Here is a 19,113-nt window from a genome sequence, read left to right as displayed (position 1 = left end):
AGAACTACGTTAAAGAAAGGGATTAAGCAATTTCAAAGCCATTCTGTGATTTGCCAAATCATCAGAAAAATGTTCAACAAGCAAAATCCTTGTTAAAGAGATTCATGCTATCCAATAATTTCTTCATTCAATATACCTCGCTAGTGCCAGAAAAATTCTAACCTGCTATAAAGTACAAATAACTTTCTTCTGGTAAATTAGGGGATAAAGGCAAAAGAGTTATAGTGGAGGCTAGTTCAACATTAAACACTGAAATACGTTTCCACAATTTTTGGTTAAAAAAAAAAAAGTTTTCAACCACACAATTCCGCAAACTATAGCCTAAACAAAAAAGCTCTAAGAATCTTTAAAATATACCTATATGACTTCACTCAAACGTTTGAATGGTGGAGTATTTCAGCTTCAGAAATTATGTGGCAAGATTGTACAATAGACAGTAAATGAAAGAATGAAATACATTTCTTATTTGCTTAGTTTTAATACAATCCTGAAAACACACCTGACTGCTAGCTCTATTACTAACCTCACAGACACAAGGAGGAGAAAGCATTCCTAAAAAGACACCATGCAGGATTCCTATGTGCAAAGGAGTCTTACTGAATCTTTTAGTAAAATTCTCATGTCCTTTGGTGGTCTGAACTTCCCTCCCCCCCTAAATTATCAAATTACAGTTACATAAGAATGAAGAAGCATTTAACAGTTGTGCATGCCAACCTTTCCAATTAGGAAAAAGTTCTATTTAATATTTTGACTTCCCCCAAAAAAAATCCGCATCGAACAAATCTCAAGGAAATGAAAATTATGTTTTACTCTATGTATCATTGATCAGTATTTGGGAACTAGACTTAAAATAGCCCGATTCCTGCACAGATATTAATAAATATTATTGTTTACTACAAGCATATAAATTATTTTCTCCCAGCATGACTTACAAGCAGGTGAGAAAAGAATAAAACAGTGCTAAATCCCAAAGTTTTCTGATTTCCTGCTGCTGTAATTTAAGCAACTCTTTAAAAAGGCAGAACGTGAGATCTTTGTTTGAAAAAAATGATGCATGTGACAAATAAAACCTTTCTGTAAGAGGGATCAAAAGGGGAACAGATAATCAACTAGAAGATCGACACCTCACACACTCACAGAAAGAGCGTTACAGATCTAGACAAGTAACAGAGGCTTTTATGGAAATTACATAGCTATACATTAGGAGGAATAAGAGACAAGTAGTGATTAACTGAAATCTAAAAGAAAGTCCAGCTTCTGGAGAAATGTTGCCCTCTTTCAACAAATTTATATCAACTTCGTTCCTAAGATGATGGGAAGCTTATCAAAAGCTTGAGTAAATATAAATTCTAAAACCAGTATGATGCATACAGAGATCCTGGAGCAAGCACTAAATAAGCTAATTCAAATATCCTAGTCACAGTCATAAAAAGCACTGCACCAGCTAATTTACTCTGATCCTAAAAGTAAGCTAATTTAATTCAAGGAGGAGGGTAGATGAGTTTGGAAGGCCCATGCTATCCAAAATAGTTGGTTAAGCTGGCATAGCAGTCTCTATACAGTACAACACTGTGCAGTATACACCATCCCCCCCAAAAAAGTACTACTACAGCTTTATAAACTCATTTTAAGAGTTCTTAAACTAGCTTAATTAGTTGTGTGAGTGAAGGCAGAAGGGGGGAAAGTGGTTTGGCCCAAACTTTTTGTAAAGCCCACAGTTACTGTCACCTTCTAGAGAAGGTGACGGTTCACCATTTACCAGCTAAACAAAACTTCTTTAGAAAATCATCTTCCTGGTAGCTACATTCTCATTATCAAAATCTTAATTTATTATAAATGCTGTAATTAAGTAAGTATAGTGTTAAATAGGTGAAGGGGAAAGACTTTTCCACCTCAGATTTTAAAAATTCAAATTCCATACACATTCCGTATTTATTGTCTGGTTTTTGGGTTTGGATTTTTTTTCCTAGGCATCCTATAGAGACAGTATGCGTGCATATAGAAAAGTTAAAGGAGTTGGCCAATGACTACCTTAATTTTTCAATAAATGTATTTTATATCCAGGGGTCGATGGTATTTTGTGTGCAGAGTTACTTAAATTATCTTTAGTTAGATTGGCATATCTGTAGTTATAGACTATAAGGTTCAGAAGCATGCCCTCTATTTTATTGGAAAGCATAAAAATAAAACAGTACAGCACAAGGCAGACAGGCAGTGAAATATGCTTCTGATTTCACTTATGACTTGAATAACTCATTTGCAATGTAAAATAAAGCCTTACTACCTTTTTGGCATTATCACAGACAAATGCTTCTTAAAGCCCTGCTGAAAATCTTAACCATTTTATAGGCTTTGAAGAGCTTACACCACACCAGACAAAATCCAAAGCTTGGAGTGACTGTGTTAAAGCACTATTATGTATCAGATTTCACTGGCTTGCAACAATTTAAAACATATTCAGCATTTTATGCAATCAGGTACAGGGGCAACACTTTCCTCTTTTTTTTTTTCTGCAAACACTGTCTTCACACTGCGATCACGGGTTGGGGTTTTTTGTTTGTTTTGATAAGAAAACAAACTAAGTTAAAGTAATACTGCTGAGAATATATGAGTTTGATTTGCAACCCAGCCAGTCAATCGTTTTTGCCTTTTCCAAGCCAGGTATGGTACACACTGATACTAAAGTTCTGGTGGACTTCAATGAAATTTATACATAGAGGGAGGACTTTGCACATAAAGTCCTTTGCTTTCATATAAAAATACTAGTGCTAAAAAGGGGTTTTAAAAACTGACTGCTAGAAACAAGTTCTGATCTATACCTACAATCTGTACTCCCTGGCATTGCTAAAGCTTTCCCATAGCCAGCAATGCTTCATGTCCAAGAAACACAGAACCTTCCCAGACAAGAATGGAAAGTGAGATATCCAAATTCAAATCCTGTAACTGCCACCTAGTTCTTCTGTGACTGAACAAGCATCTCAATTTCCTCAGTTACCACTCTGTAAAGTCAGGAAAAATACCCCCGACACCTTCCCCAGTCCTTCTCCTACCTTGTCTGCTATTTATTTAGGCCATAAAGTCCCCAGCAGAGGGACCGTCTGTCATGCACTTGCATAGCATTTTACATAATGAGGTACCAATTTAAATTGGAGTAAGTGGTGCCATGCTGCAAATAATATACAAACATGAAAGAGCAGAAAAAATGTGCTTTGAAGCATGAAAGGATATTTAATTAGTATCACATCTTCTCAAAACAAATAACATTTTAAGATAGAATTTCTGACTTTGTTTATGGGTCCTACAGCACAAGGGAAAGAAGAAAAGTAATTATCAAAAGAAATAGCAGTCACCCCACTGCATGACCTCTGAGTACAAGTAAATCTATATATTTGTTTAATTTGCCTTAAAAGAAAAAGAGCATTACTTGAGAATCCTCCCAGCACTTGGCTGATCCTGTCCCCAGTAGTGAAGATCTAATCCAAAAGGCATGAGGGGAGCTTTAGCTCTTTCTTCTTCTAGTTTTCTTCTCTTGCTGTCAGGCTCTTCCAAAGCTGCTCCAGTAGTTGCAGAGTCACTGGAGAAATTTGATGAAAAGTCAATACAAAACAGCAATGATCACAACAACTTTTTCTCTTTTTTCATTAGATTTTCACACCAATGCTAATATTATCTTACATCTAGGACTACAATTACCTTTACAGGGTTGTCCTTTTTTTTTTTTTTTAAAGGATACAGACCATAACACCACACTCTCTAAGTACAGCACACTGCACCATGAAGCTTAACCGCACATTCAGCCAAAGCTAGATAAAATGTATTATACCATGGGTGTAGAAGCCTTGAGATCTAACGGGGGCAGTAGTGGATCACACACGCTGTACTGTAACAAGAGCTACTGATGTGGCAAACCATTTTTAGAAAGATCTTGCTTCTGTAAACTCATGCCCATGTTTGCATGGCAGTCACACAGGTGGCAGTCTTTGTTTTTGTTGACAAAATTCCACCTTGCAGACTTATAATACTCATTGTGCAACACCACTACAGAATTCATTAGTCCTCAAAAACCAGAGTACTACTATGGAGACCTTGGCTATTCACTGATAGAGCTGCAAATGGTCTTAGTCACCTTACTGAAACATTAAACTTTTTAAAGATTAGAAATAGAAATGTACACCTGAATGCTCCAAACTTCAGAGTTCTAACGAAGCAAACCCCTTTCTCTTTCTGAGATTACATTCCAGTTTGCTAGGTTTTGGGGGCTTTCCTGGCCAGTGCAGAAGTGTCTTTTCAGGAACATGCCACTAAGTCGATTACTCCAATCTTATCCCCAAATCACAGATAAATGCTAGACAAGGCTGGAGTTTTACCAAGCTTTGAATAGGACTGACAACAAATACATCTTTGGAACCAGTAAAACACGCCTCCAGGCAGCACTACCAGCATAAGTCACGAGGAACCAAGAGATGGCTGCAACTACTTTCTAATCTAGTATTAGGATATATTCTGTTTAGCTGCAAACCAAAAACTACTCCAATAAATAGGGATGTGGTTTTTTTGTTAGGACAGAAGGAAACGTTTTATTTTTTCATAGAGGCCATTTACACCAAATAAAACCTAAACTGAGTAGTAAAAGATTCCTTAAGAGCTGGTGCAATCACTACCAAAATCCCCAATATTAAGCAGTGAAAGTACATCTCAGTAAAAGAACTGTAACTTCAAAATGAAACCAGGACAGCCTTAGCAGCTAGCCTAGTTCATAAGTGCTTTTCTGTGTGCTTTCATGACTAATAAATACAAGTAAGAGCCAGAGGTGTCTACAAGAATTAAAAGAAAGATAACCTGGCATGTGGACATGGTAACTTTGGTAGTTTGTCTCTAATAAGTTTCAGTGTGGCAGCTGCACAGGTTGGATCCAGTTCGTCTTCATTCCCTTTCAGCTGGGCACAGGAGCTCAGTGGAGTTGGTCCTATTGATGTCTTCCCCACCAGTGCTTTTGGAGGTGACTGGGGTTCTAGCCCTGCAAAAAAATGCCATGTTTAGGAGCGATTCACTTCTCCCACCCTCAGCGCTTCACAGCAGGCCCAAATAGCTCAGGATGCTGATTACATGTCTTACTGCGTTCAGTCTGCATTAGACATCAAGCCCACTCAGAGACAGAGTGATATTTCTGCCTGTGAAATATTTCTTATTTTGGAACAGAAACATACTGAGTAGCTAACTACAGCAAACCAACTTTTAAATTTGTATGACATGGCGTGACAACAAAGAATGATGTTACTTCACCTTGGAAAGAAGGATTTTAACAATACATGTTTGCCTAAACTGCAATACTGCTTTTTGTATATAAGTTTCTAGTGTCACATCTCCTTGCTGATACGTCATTTCTGTACTCAAGGTTATATCAAGGTAAAATAGGAGAAAGGAACTATTGGCACTACTGTTTAACACCTAGAGTCCCGACAGACATCTAAGAGCAGTAAAAAGCAAAAGGAAAGGCATACATCCATATACTCCTGTGTGCTAAGATTAATTCTTTGTGGTGTCTCAGCAAAAAAGTCCTGTTGAAACTCTTACAGCCTGCCAAAGAGAAACCACTTTTGGGCAAGGGATTCACTGCAACACATGACTGACAAGAACGGGAACCATCATCACCCAGCACGGCTGGCAGGGAAGCACACCCGGTGAAAAAACAAAGTGTGTGAGGCACATCCCTGTTCTTTGATGATTCTCAGCTACCATATTGACCCTTCAGAGCTGAGAATATTAAAAAAAAAAAAAAAATCATCTTTTTTTTTCTCCTGATTTGTTAAGGGGCAGCACCACTGAGAATAGTTGAGTTTCGATTCCTAAAAACATCTGCAAACAGAATTATCTAGAGAACATTCTTCTTTCACAGATGCTAAAACACACAATTTGCCAAGATAAAACACCTAAGCGCTGGCAGAAGCAATGAGTATACCCACAGAGTACGCTCAAGAGACAGTAAATGCCTGAGCTACACCTGAGAAACAAGCCCACTGCAAGGCAGCACCAGGCATTGACGTTCAGCACCAGCAGCTCAGTGGTGGGGCAACTTAATTACTTTATACAGCTAGATTAGACAGTCAGCATGGACTGTAATGATGCAATTAGATAGGCTGAGCAGTTAGACAGCACATGCCTCTACCTGCTGAGCTAGAGAAGCAACTCTATTAGTTGGCAGTAGTAACAAGAACTTTTCAGCCAACGACAGCTAAAAATGGAGAGATGTGATCCCTCACACTAATGCAATAGACTACATTTGCCCCCTCAGAAAGCCTTTTTATAAAAAAAATTGAAATGCAAAGCCCCATCCCCCAAAAAAACTAAATCAACACAAAAAAGTTATGGTTTCACAAGACTAAAATTTTAAGCAAATTATCTCAGCCTTCTTATGAAAAGCAGCCTGAGTTTACTTGACGTGATTTAGCTATTATTTAATCGGGACTTTTAGTTTCTTGCCCACTTCTAGCCAGCCCTGAAGCTGTATCCAGAAGTATTGCTGCTTTGCTAATTTGTTTTGCTAATCATTAAATGCATCACAAGATACCAACTAAAAAAAGAAAAGGTAATGTGGTATGACCTGCCCTCTGAGTGGGAAATTGCAGGACCCATAGTGGCAGGTAGCTTTGGTGCACAAAATATTTTCATTTCAGAGAAAAACATATTTTTCATAAACAAAATCAGAGCAACTTGCCCTGACCCCTTCTTTCCACCTTATAAGGTCTCCCAGTAATTCATCCTGACCTTGATTCATTTGTACCACACGTTCCCTGTAACCTATGGGGTGCAACCACACAGAAGGCATTGCCTGACTCCAGCTACAGGTCAAGTTGCTGAGCTGGCAACCTTCTAGATCCATCCCCTAGGTACATATGGGTCTAAACTTTCCAAGTACCTAGACCAGGAGTTGAGTCCTTGCGCAGGGAATGACATCTCCTCCTCACTTTCCAAGGCTCCAAGCTCAGGGCACTGAGAAGGATGCCCTGTCAACCCCCTGCTTAACCTACTTCCTGGACATCCTCTCCCTGGAGGGAGCTGACAATCCCAATTCAAAATCCGCAAAGCTAGAGCCCCTCAGAAGGAGATGGGAAACAAAAGCAGACATCCAGTTGGATCTGGCTTGTGTAGCCTTTAAATTTTGCTGCATACAGTGAATGGCCACTTCAGTCATTGCTAGATCTTCTGAACACAGCTGACTCCAGAGAGAATAAAGAGCTCCAGAATACTCTCAAAGATGAGGACTCTTCTAAGACCATCTGAGACCCCATGTCTCTCTCTAGTATGGCTTATACTGGTAACAACGAAGGAAAATGTTTTAAGGGCAAGGCGATTCAGGGCAGGGACCAGTAATGACAACTGTGGCAGATAGCTTCCCCTTCCTCTTTCAAAACAAAGGACGTATAAAAGCGTAATAGGATGGAACTAAGCAGAGGAATATCTAGGCTAAATAGCAAACGAAATGATCTCATGACATTTATTAGGCTGGGGACTTGCCGCTCAAGAGGGATAATGGTGCCTCCATAAAAGTGCTTTTTCAACAGCACTTAATATTTCACTGAAAGGAGCCACCTTGAATTTATGTATCTGGAAAGGGGGCAGGATAGGACTCCCCATCTCGGCTCCTGTCATAGGCTAGACAGGGAAAAAGCCCTTCTCAGGTGCTTTGTATCAAAGTGAAACAGAATTAACCCAAAAGATTCTGTTATAACCACACTTTAGAATCATCAGGATTTGGAAAAGTAAACTTCCTTTTATGACAGAAACAGCTACAAACAAACAGGCCCTTTGGCATGAACAAGGTTAGCTGAGAAAAATACATGATAGACTGTTATCTGTAATGTAGAATTGCTTAGACTGTAGTTAGCATTTAAAATTGCCTTTTTTCTCTTTTTTTTTTTTAAAGGACAAGAATACCTTTCTGAAAAGCATTGTTTAAAGCAACAGTTTTGAGAGCACTTGTATGTGTACTATTTACAAACTATGTTGAAGTCAGAAGTTAGCAGATATGTGTGTCTCACACCTTTTTTCCTCTCCAGAGAGAATATGTGCTTATGTATTAAAAGTTCTCAGGAAACCCTAGTTTCATTCCAATTTTTCCTACGATGTTTATGGAAAGCATAATTGCTCATTCACTACACTGATTATTTTTTTTTAGGGGGCAGAGGATGCGAACAGCAGAGACAAGCAGTCAGCAACACAAAGAAAAGGCAAGAGAGATAAATGGACAATGTGACATTTAGGTAGATAAAATCACATCCAAAAGATCAATATAGGAATTCTTAGGAGTTACAAGAACAAAATATTTTCCCATTGATTTCTTATTTTAAACCATTAACAGAAAAATGGCTAACGGTAAATACACTACGACATCAGTAACAGCACCTCTACTGTGGATTTTTTAAAAAAATATTTGTTTATAAAATCAGTTTTTGCTAACAAGATAAAGACAAGAGTCACCATGCAGACAGCCCTAGCTGAATGGTATCCAGCGTGAGGGTGGAGTTTTTTTGTTTTGTTTTTAAGACATAGATGGGATTAAGTGCAGTTTTAAAAGTAAAATTCCTCTTAAGAGTTCTGCTGTTCTGTGTATTTTATTAACACAAATACAGTACCTGGGTTCACATTGTTCCAATAGCGGCTTTTAGAAAGAATCATAAAAATGTTTAAATCCCCTTTTTTTGTTTAAATTGACCAAATGGCACCTATTTGCCTGAAGCAATAAAGTAGACCGTGTTCACAAGATAAATCGATAGAAGGAAAGAGAGAGGCTGGGGTTTCAGCTGAAGTTAGGCTGCTGAATGCTGACATTATTGATTTTAGCTAGTTCAGCTGGCCTTGTAATTAAAATGTAAATTTGAGAAAGAGATTATGTCCTGACAGAAATGGTGGGATTAGGGGGAGATAAAAGCCCCTCAGTGAAAATTCAGAGAAAGAGCAAGCACAGGTTTCCTCAGCTGTGTGGATTTAGACGAAATCTAGCTACTTCAGATTCACTTAAGTTTAATTGAAAAAACAGAGATAGAATATGAACAAGTATTATGGACTTCAACTTTCCTGAAAAAAATATAATAATTTCTGTTTCCCATTTGTTGAATCTTAGTCAAGCCGGATGTATGCGATTTATATTAGTACAGACACTCTCTAAGACTGTCAGGAAAATCCAGCAGTTCAGGTACAGCATCTCCCCATTTACCCTCTAGTGTGCTCCTAATGAAAAAAACCTGCATGTATTTCACTCAGGAAGCACAAGAAGCTTTACTGCTAACTGAACAGAACTTTGCAAAGCTTACTTCATATGGACTTGCAGACCAGAGGGTTCAAGTCAAAGTCTGGGGCATTGCTTCCAAAGAGCTTCAGTGTTCCCAGGTCAGTTCTGCTATACCTCTTCATGCACAAATGTGTGCGTGAACAAAATTAACATAGGTGATCATATGGTAGGAAGATTTCATTATCTCCAAAGGTTCTGCTACTCATAAGGGATGGAGATTTGAATTATATGTCAACCCTGACAGATATCTGATCTTTATGAAGCCATCACAAATTAAAGGAATATTCAGTTGTTTTTTTTTAATTGGGATCAAATTTCATCTCTCTCTACCTAAAAAAAAATCAGTCTCTTTTCTTGTTAGTATCACTTCATCTACACAGAACTCTAAAATGAGGAAAAAAAATTATCTGTTACGAACAAAACCTTAAAACTATTCATACAGGGACAACAGTGATTAAAACTCTTACCATTTATTGTGGTAGAAAACTTCCTCTTTAATTTTATATAGGCACAGTTTCTTATCTTACTCTTGAACTCCACTAAACAAATTGCTGTCTGCAGCTGCTCGGGGAGGATGCTGAAATGCCAGAGATGGCTTTAGCAAATATTCTCACAGCACACATAAGCCGTGTGTGCACTCAAAGCAACTTATCACATGGACAACTGCACATATTAATATTTCTGTATAAATTACACTACTTTTTAAAAGTCATCAAGGGGTCTTTTATAATCAGAGGTTTTAAACAACCAAAAAAGATGACCCCAGTGCCTTTGAATGCAGCTATGCTCATTTACATTTGTCCAAAATTTTAGAATTCTACTTTGGAAATTCAAATTAAAGAAAAAAGGTAACGACTATATGAGTTAACTAGAAGAGTTCATTAACATTACATAAATACTTTGTTTGGCTTACTGGAATTACAGAATATGTTAATTTGTTATAATGTTAATTCTCATTAATTAACCCTATTTATTGTTGTTTTACAATCATAGCTAAGAATCAGAATGAATCAAAGAAGCAGAGTTCAGATGAAAACCTTTCTACACCTTACATCTTGATCTTTTAAAACTTCTTGCTTATCATTTTGCAGTCCCTGGCCATTGTATAGTTCCTATGAGGTACACTACTACCGCAAACCACTCAGAATTATTATCAGCATCCTGTGCAGTGACTATTAATTTTTAAGAACTTTAGTAGGAATCAAATATATCCCTCGTCCTGTCAAATTTTCTGGGAACCTTATTTACACAGAAGGACCTTGCCTGAGAGTGAGGAAGGGTTTGCACGATCAACTGATTAGGATGCATCAGAAGAAATCTCTACAATCAATACTACTACATGGATGTAGAAGTATTTTTTTGGAAGTGTAAATCATGTTTTTTAGTAAATGTGCAAAGTTATCTTCATTCCAAATACTGTATTATAATAAGTTTTACTCAATTATGGTCTTAAGTGTACCTATATAGAACATGTGTTTGTCCATATACATATATATTCAAAACATACTAATATAATGAGGCAATCTCACTTGTAAACTTGTAATTAAATAATTCTAATGTTGTATACGTGAAGAAAAATTGAGACCACACAACACATACTTGATTATAGCAGTTCAGGACTGGGGTCCTAACTTCAGCGCTGAGTATCTGTTATCTATACATTTACGGTAAATCAATGCATGTTATTTCAATCATGTAACAACTATGATTTTTTTTTGAAGGATTTATAGTAATTTTAATAGAAACCTTATTCTAAATACTAGACTCTTGTCTAGGGAGAAAAACACAACTGTGTTAATTGTGTGTTAATTGTATTTTCCAAATTTGGGAAAAAGGAACCCAAGTTTCACAGGGCAGTGAAAGGTAAGTAGATAATTCTGCCTGTCCTTCCCCCTGCAAAATGTGATTTGTTTTTTCCCCTTAAAGAAGTCAAGTAATACCCACAAGTCCTTATTTAGCCTAGATAGTGTAATTTTAAGTCTCAAACTCAGTTCCTGAGAACTGTGTTTCATACGCTCTGAAGTCTGCTGGTTTGTTTTCGCTGTGGTCTCCACTGAGCTGTTTCTCCATGTAAAATTGTTCTCCATGTTCTTCACATGCAGGAAGAATTCCCTCAGGAAGTTCCTGAGATATGGAGACCAGACAAATCAAACCAGACTAAAAAGTTATTAGGCTTTTAAAGCAGAACCCAGACAAACTGAGAAATCATTGTAGTAAGGAAAGAAAAAGCTTAAGTATAATTTTTAATTCCCATTTAGCCAGTATATGTGTGTCTATTTAGCGATTCAACAGTCATTAGAACCTCAGCAACTTCATTGCCAAATAATGATGTCATCAAAACCATTTGTTTTCATTACAACTAACGTAGGGCACAATCATTTGGTTAATCACAGTGATGCACATTTTTATGGCCTGTAGCTGATGAAAGCAATTGGCCAGACTGCTCTTCAGACATACATCTCGCCCCAAATAAATCCGCCTTACATTTTGTTTGAAATATAGCTACCTATTAGCAACAGAAGCTGCTGTACTGATCCCACACTCGTGTTCTCTTACTCGCATTGAGTCACACTTGAGTGAAGTCCACTTCATGATCATTGCCATGATAATCAAGCTCTCTCCTGTGGAAGCCCAGACTTGATCAACACCCTACCATTTTAAAAAGCTATTACAAAATAACTTTTAGTAAGCTTTTCAAATATGCCTACCACCAGGGAACCTTAATCAATCCTAATAATAGAAAACTAAACAAAGTATTTTCCTAAAAGACTAATAAGCACTGAAAACAAGTCTTTCACTGAGTATTTCAGAGATGTTTAGATGTTGTAGTTAGGGATGTAAACTCAACACTTAGGATTTGTGCTTTTTCCCTGTGATTTCCAGAAAATTTTCATGTGTACTATTAAAAAAAACACAGAATGAAGGAAAACCTAACTGTAAAATCAACAGATAATCATTCTGTATCAACAAAATCTGTTAGATGCTTCTATGGAGGAAAAAAGACCAGTATGAAAGCCATCATTTCTTCACAGGTCAAAATAAGTGGTTTCTATTTTGCCTTATCAACACTTGCATACGTGCTCTTTTTGCCATGTTTAGCTTTAAATCTATTATATAAAACAGCAAACCAGCCTTTTTATGGGAGAAACTTCATTTAGATGTAGGATGAAAGAGCACGTTACTATTGCATGCAGTAACTAAAACCACTTTTTTCCCTACTTCCTACATCAAAAATGAAGGAGATAAATAGAGCTAAGAAAGAGTCAGCACAGTGAAGCTACACAGCAACACATGCAGTTAGATAACAGGCAAGGCTTCAAATTCAGTGCCATTGTTCTTGGTGTGACACAGATGAAACATTAGCACTTGACCACATGAACAAAAACATTTAAAAGCATTTAGAAAATCTTTTCTGCAGGGAATAAAAGAATCAGATTCCAATAAATTAATTACTAATTTTCCTATTTTTTTAATCCGTAATGATTCTATTATATTCCACATTTTCGAGGCATTTTTGCTTTTAATCATTGTGTCCCCCGCATGTCTTGATAGTTGCCAGTCAAGAGAATAAAACTTTTAAAAACAATATGCATGGAAGTCTGCTGCTTAGGTACAGATTAGAGTATACCTGGTCAATACAAACAAGTGCAATCTTCTGAATAAATGCCCTGAAATGCATGACTTTTACCGCTTCAAATCTGAAAATTCAATCATGCATTAGTCTATGCAGTACTTCATTGTTATTTCTAATACAGGCTTTTTAATGTTCAGAGAAAATGCAAAAGCTATAAAACCCCCACACCTTTAATGAATGGTTGCAATAGCAAGTTTATTCATGTTTTGAAAATGCTCAGCGAGAGCTGCACTAGATAGCTCGTGTAGCCTGAAGCACTCCTAATTCTATGTAAAAAAAACAGGTGGCGACTCCTCTACTAAGGAAATAGCCTGGTTTTGTACACCTTATTTGTTCACTTGGGGTATAAGCCTTCTTTCCCATGTTGCTATGACATTTCATACTAAAAAAAAAAACCACCTACTTAACACACAGAAAAGGCATGACCCAGACACCATCAGATTAGGAAAGGCAGTGTGGGGACATCTAACCCACAAAGGCACATCACTCTGTGATGGGAAGGGGGAAGAATTTCTGAAATGGATAGAACTAACCCTTGGGATTTTAGAACTGCAGCTTTGATCCCGATATGAAAGAAATCCCAAGCAGGCTTTAAGATGCAATGTGAACCACTGAAGTAGCTATCAGGGACCTAAAAACATTTTGGCTTAAGGCTCAAATACAAGAGAAATAATCTGATTAACCAGATTTGAAATAATGGTTTGTGTTCTTAACTGTACAGTCATTTCTCATATAATTTTGCATAAGGATGAAACTGCTTCCATGCTAATACTCCCAAGTCAGACGGCTTCCTCATCTCACCACTTGTAAAATGGCAATAGCACTTCCCTGTACTTCAAAGTAGTATTGCATAAGTAAGTTCATGAATGCATGCATTGAGACACAGACAAGAATTATGAATTGAGAAAACCCATTAGCAGACGAGAGTTGCTGGAGGTGGGTGCTCTGAACTAGATCCGAGAATTGTTCCATTTTCACATGGAAAAGCACATCTCTCAAAACGGATCACTTCCCCATGCGGTTCAGAGCTCAGCTGCAAGCTGTGCCAAGACCAAGGGCAGGAAGGAATCTTTTATCCTGGTGTCAGCACCAAATTCTGTCTCACACAAGAACAACGTCAGAAGCTGCACAGTTCCATCCCTTACCTTATCCAACTTAAGGCTTTAAGCCAATGCAATTGACAGCTGACCAGCAAAGGCTGGAATGTGGGAAATCTCAAGTGGAAACAAGATTTTCTCTCTCCCTAAAGCTTTCTTTTAAATGAATAACGCCTCAGTTTTTAAGGGGTTAGCAATACTAGCCATAAAAGGGCAATGGATATAAGCAACATGGGTGCAGAGTGCTGAGAACCAGCGTAACCCTATGAAAATTATTTTCACAGCGCTGTTTCTTTTTCAGCCTCTTTAGCAACACAATGTATTTAAAATGGCTCTGCAGTACCACAGGATGTCTAGTCTCTTGTCTGTTGCAGACATCAGGTGCAAGTGTAAATAAGGATTATACAAATGGGAGGTCGTTAAAAGTCTGGTAATGCTAATTTGGCATGACACCCCTAATGGGTTATATCTTCACACTTCAGTTATCTAATCACCTAAATTCTTTTAACAAATTTACATTTCGTCTTATACATGTAGATTCAAATTGACTTGTTTAATTGTTCCTCCACCCAAACTGCACCCATGCTTATTTTGCCTTATATGTTAAATACCATCATCAATTTTGAGATCATCAACTACCTATACACAAATACAACTGCACATGTCTATATACTTATGCGTACAAAACTTCTCGCGTCTCTAAATATTTTTTCATTTTTCACAAACTTTTCAGATCTCAGGAGAACCACAAATACACGTATGTGTCATCAGAAATAGCATCTCAGCTTGAAATTTACCTTGTTGGTAGGATAGTTCCATTTTCCTGAGAGAAGTGAAAGGGAATAAAGTGACTTTTAAATTAATAATTTAAATGTCACGTTTTAACCCATTTTCACAGTCATGTTTTACAACTTTGTTTGCCTGTTTTATATAAAAAGTTAATCTGAGGAGCTGTTCACTTCTCCTGGCTTGTTCAGGAAAAGTAACAACACAAGGAAAAAAGCTTTAAATTGTTCACACCTTCTACATAACACTGAGATTTTATTTGACACTGAAGGTTTAACGTTCTAGTTAGAACATACCACTTGCACAGACTTTCATTTTCTTAGCTCAGAGTCCTCATGAACTAAACGCAAACTAAAGAAATGTAGCAAAACCTCACCTGGATTATATTAAGATAAAGCTAAAGTCACTGCTATGATAACTGCACTTGCATATGGAACAAAGAACCATATTTAATTAGAAGGGTGGCTGCCTAACACAGCCAACTCTTGATGACAACATGCTACTATGAAATCAATATATTCTTGTGTATTTTAATATGATAACTCACTTTTCTAAATGTGCCAAAGGGATGCTTATTTTGGTTTTGCTTATTAAAAACACATGCAGAACAGAATCCAGTAGAGCAAATATAGTTCTCCATTTTCCTCATGCAGACCCGAAGTTAATTACACAGAAGTCAGTTGATTTACGCAATAGTTATATATTGGCTTCTGAAATAGATTTTGAGCTAGTAACTGACCACTTGGTCCAAGAAAGCACTTAAGTACACAAAGATAGAAGAAAACACATGCTTAAAAGATTGCCTGAATTCTTTTCAGGAATTCTGAATTCTTTTCAGACTTTTTCCTGAACTGGGAGCTTACATAATAACTTTAAATGGCAGCAAGAAAACCTGAACGCCTTCAGGAACATCAAGAATGGTTCATTTCTTTCAAAATGCTATTTTTAACAAACACATCAGGTAAAGAACAGCCAAGTGTGACCATTAGCTCCTACATAACTACATGTACACAAAATCAGAGAGGTTTTGTTTTCTGATCGATTGGCTTCTTCACTATAATATATTTTCCTATCAGCAATAGTTTAAATACAAATTGGGAATTTCTTAATCCATTTTATATAGATTTTTAAAATATCCTTGAGTAGATAGTAGGCTTGTTCTTTTATCCTTTTCCATGAGGAGTAATTCAAATAGCAGTGAAGTATTGTGTTAGCGTGATACAAAGGGTGGTAAGATGCTTTATTTTTTAAAAATGTATGTCCATGAGGAAGACAGGGGTGGAAAGGGAGAGAGGGAATAGATGAGTACATTTCACTTTCAGTGGAAGTTGACAAGCATAAACAGAACTTTCGCATGTTAGGATTCATCAGGCTGCTGTTAAGATAGGAAAAACAAGTTCCAGTGCCTGGAATTATTAAGAAAATACCAGTTTTGGCACAAGGGATACTGCCAGAGGAAGGAAAAAAAACAAAGAACCATAGCTATGTTAATAACTAACCTCATTTGCTCATTCATTTACTATCATACCAATGTTTTTGGACTCTCATTAGCCATGTATACCTAAGAAGCTTTTCACAACTGTCTGGAAGGCTGCTACCCCTCTCTTCCATTATATTCTTTTTTTGAAAGTCCCACTGTTAGCAATAATTAGAAGTTTTTCAGAGTTTATTACAAGGCTGAGGTAGTTGGGATAGCCAACATATACTGGTATAATTTTATCAAAATAAAACATTTTTTTCCATGAACAAAAAACCAAAAAGCTGCCCAGTTCCTGAGTTTGCGTCCTACAGCCCTTCACCACTGTTCTGTGTTCTCATCTAACACACACATCCACATTCCATTTCACTACCTCGATACTCCCAGTTCCACTTCACCTTCCCCAACTGTTGGCTGGACAAAGTAAGTGCCTACAGACCGTTTCAAGCAACTCATATGCTAAGAGTCATGCCAAACCACATTGCAGCTACCTGCTCACCAGGGCACTAGTCTAATCTCAGTTCTCCATAATATAGTTTGCCAATTTTCACATTTTTTTAAAGGCACTGAGGAACGGAGACATCTACCTCCTTCAAACAAACTGGAACCAGCCAGTTGGAGTTGCTGCAAGTCCTTAGGTGGGGAACACAGATAATCAATGCAGGCCTTACTTCGCAGGGTGGGGAAGTTAGGTAGGTTCTGGTAGGTTAAGTCTAGATGGGGTAGATGGACTGAGGCAGTAGCAGGACTTCATTCCTGGAGATGTCCTTGAGCTGACCCCAGCCACTACAGGTTATCATTACTGACCATCTTTCCCTGTCTGTAGCCAAATTTGATGGCAGAAGACAGTAAAAAGGTCACTTGAGCTACATCATCTTGAGTTTACACAGGCACAGCCCCTTGTTTCAGCAAAAAGAAACATTTGGTTTATACAGGTAATAGCTGCAGCCTGATTTTTATGATGCAAACCACAGATAAGTTAAAAATAAGCACGAACAGGACTGAAAAAGGCACAACACAGCACCAGTCTTACACAAATACTCATGGAGAAATGCAGGAGCAAGAAACTTATTACAGTGTCCAAGGTTTTTAGCTTCTGTGTGATGGCAGCTACCCTCTCCTTCTCTACAATGTACTGAAGTCTTCTGATTTGCACAGAGGCAAAGCTGCAGACAATAAGCTAGATGTACAAAGGACAAGGAGCAATGCACTGATATTTAATTATTTAAGACGAACTTTCCTGAGTTACTCCCCTCTCGATTTCATAAAAACGCATTATATCTTTATTTAAAAAAAAAAATCTTTAGAATGCATTAAAAGAAGACAAGATTATATTTTGTCATGTGGTATGTGCTCAGTGGCTGTAATTCTGCACTTGAAGGCTGAGCTCCATTTAACATCTTGTGATAGCAACACCCAAACAAAAAAAAGCCTTCTTTCTGAGCTGCAAGTTGGTCACCCTATGGGAGGAAGTGGCTGCGCATCTCCAACTGCTATTAATGCAGGTACAAGACCTTATCCCATCTCACCAGACAGTTACCAGTATTTCTAAAATTCAGGCTCATTTATAGCTTTACTTTGCAATCCCTTCACTCCCAGTATGTTTTTAGCACACTTACAAGCATACAGGGTGCTGCTTCTGGCTCTAAACTACAGTGGAGCATGATGGAAAGAAATAAGCTTCCCGTCTTGGTTGCTCTTGCTCGTAGAAAGTATTTGTTTATCTAGAGCCAATCGCTGCTCCCGTATCTATGTAGTGACTTCCTCATAGCAGTCAGAGATTACCCACACCGCTGATCACTTTATTACTTCAGAATGGCTGTTTATTTACTTTAGTGCAGCAGTAACATGCAGGGATAAAGCTCGTCACAGCTGGGCAAACTCACCATATTCCTTACGCAGGTGGTCTGGAATGTGGGGCTCATAACCTTCCTTCTCAGGGACCTCCACAAATTCATCTTCGTCCTCCTCGTCGTCATCGTCATCCGAGGCTTTCATCTACAGAGATATTTTTGATGTTTTTTTTTTAAATGTGAAGGCTGCTTTTCATTTCCCTTCACACTGAAAATATTTTGCAGACATCTTGATAGCCCTACTGAGACTGTTCTATGTCGAAAGTATTTCCCTAATTATGTATTTAATCTTTACCTAAGATTAGGCCTTTGCTTAACATTTTATCTCTAAAGCCATACTCTATCCTAAGGGCTTCTTTAAAGCCCCTTTTATCCATTAGAACACATGCAGTTGGTGAAGTCTGAGAAAGTGTGAAGCTATAAAATAAGACCAAAGAATCTTAAAATAACATCAAGATTTTGACTTAATGAGCAAATTATAGCCTTATCTCTTCTCCTTTGGCTGATTTTACTCATTTAGCTGCACCCAAATAGTCTGTGGCATGTTAAATAGTACCACAAATTGTTTAAGAGCTCAAAACCAGAGCAGGCAAACAGGAGGGGAAGCTGAGGGACTGGCAAGCTAATACTGACCAAAGTAAGAATATTCAGATCTGTATACTACAGTGTTTCACTGTGTTCCTTCACAATAGCACTAAAACTAATCTGATATATTCATTTCTTTAGAGGTCCCTTCCAACCCAAACTATTCTATGATTCTGTGATTTCTTAACTAATTCAGTACATCCTAACCATTCACACCATGAGACTGCACACATTACTATGGTCAAGACCAACAAAACGGGATTTTTCAAATGTGCACTTGGTTTATATTGCAGTCTGAAATTGAATATCTATGACTAGCTGAAAAATAGAAATGGAGTTCCTACTAACTAACAACCAGGGTAATTCATTCACGTAAGTGGCTTCCTATATAC

General features: G+C 37.6%; 1 protein-coding gene across 1 annotated transcript in view; it reads right to left on the bottom strand.

Annotated features, from left to right (window-relative positions):
* UVSSA (UV stimulated scaffold protein A) overlaps nucleotides 1-19,113 on the bottom strand; it is a 64,659-nt gene that overhangs the window by 21,718 nt on the left and 23,828 nt on the right. Inside the window, exons 7-9 of the mRNA XM_076335771.1 lie at nucleotides 18,170-18,281; nucleotides 4,840-5,017; nucleotides 3,425-3,574 (exon numbers count right to left, since the gene is read on the bottom strand). Coding sequence (XP_076191886.1) covers nucleotides 3,425-3,574; nucleotides 4,840-5,017; nucleotides 18,170-18,281 — 440 coding nt within the window. The remainder of the gene's footprint in view (nucleotides 1-3,424; nucleotides 3,575-4,839; nucleotides 5,018-18,169; nucleotides 18,282-19,113) is intronic.

This window comes from Aptenodytes patagonicus, chromosome 4 (genome assembly GCF_965638725.1).
Source record: "Aptenodytes patagonicus chromosome 4, bAptPat1.pri.cur, whole genome shotgun sequence".
NCBI classification, from domain to species: Eukaryota; Metazoa; Chordata; class Aves; order Sphenisciformes; family Spheniscidae; genus Aptenodytes; species Aptenodytes patagonicus.
The sequence above is the reverse complement of the archived record's forward strand: the minus strand, read 5'-3'. Positions and strand labels throughout refer to the sequence as shown.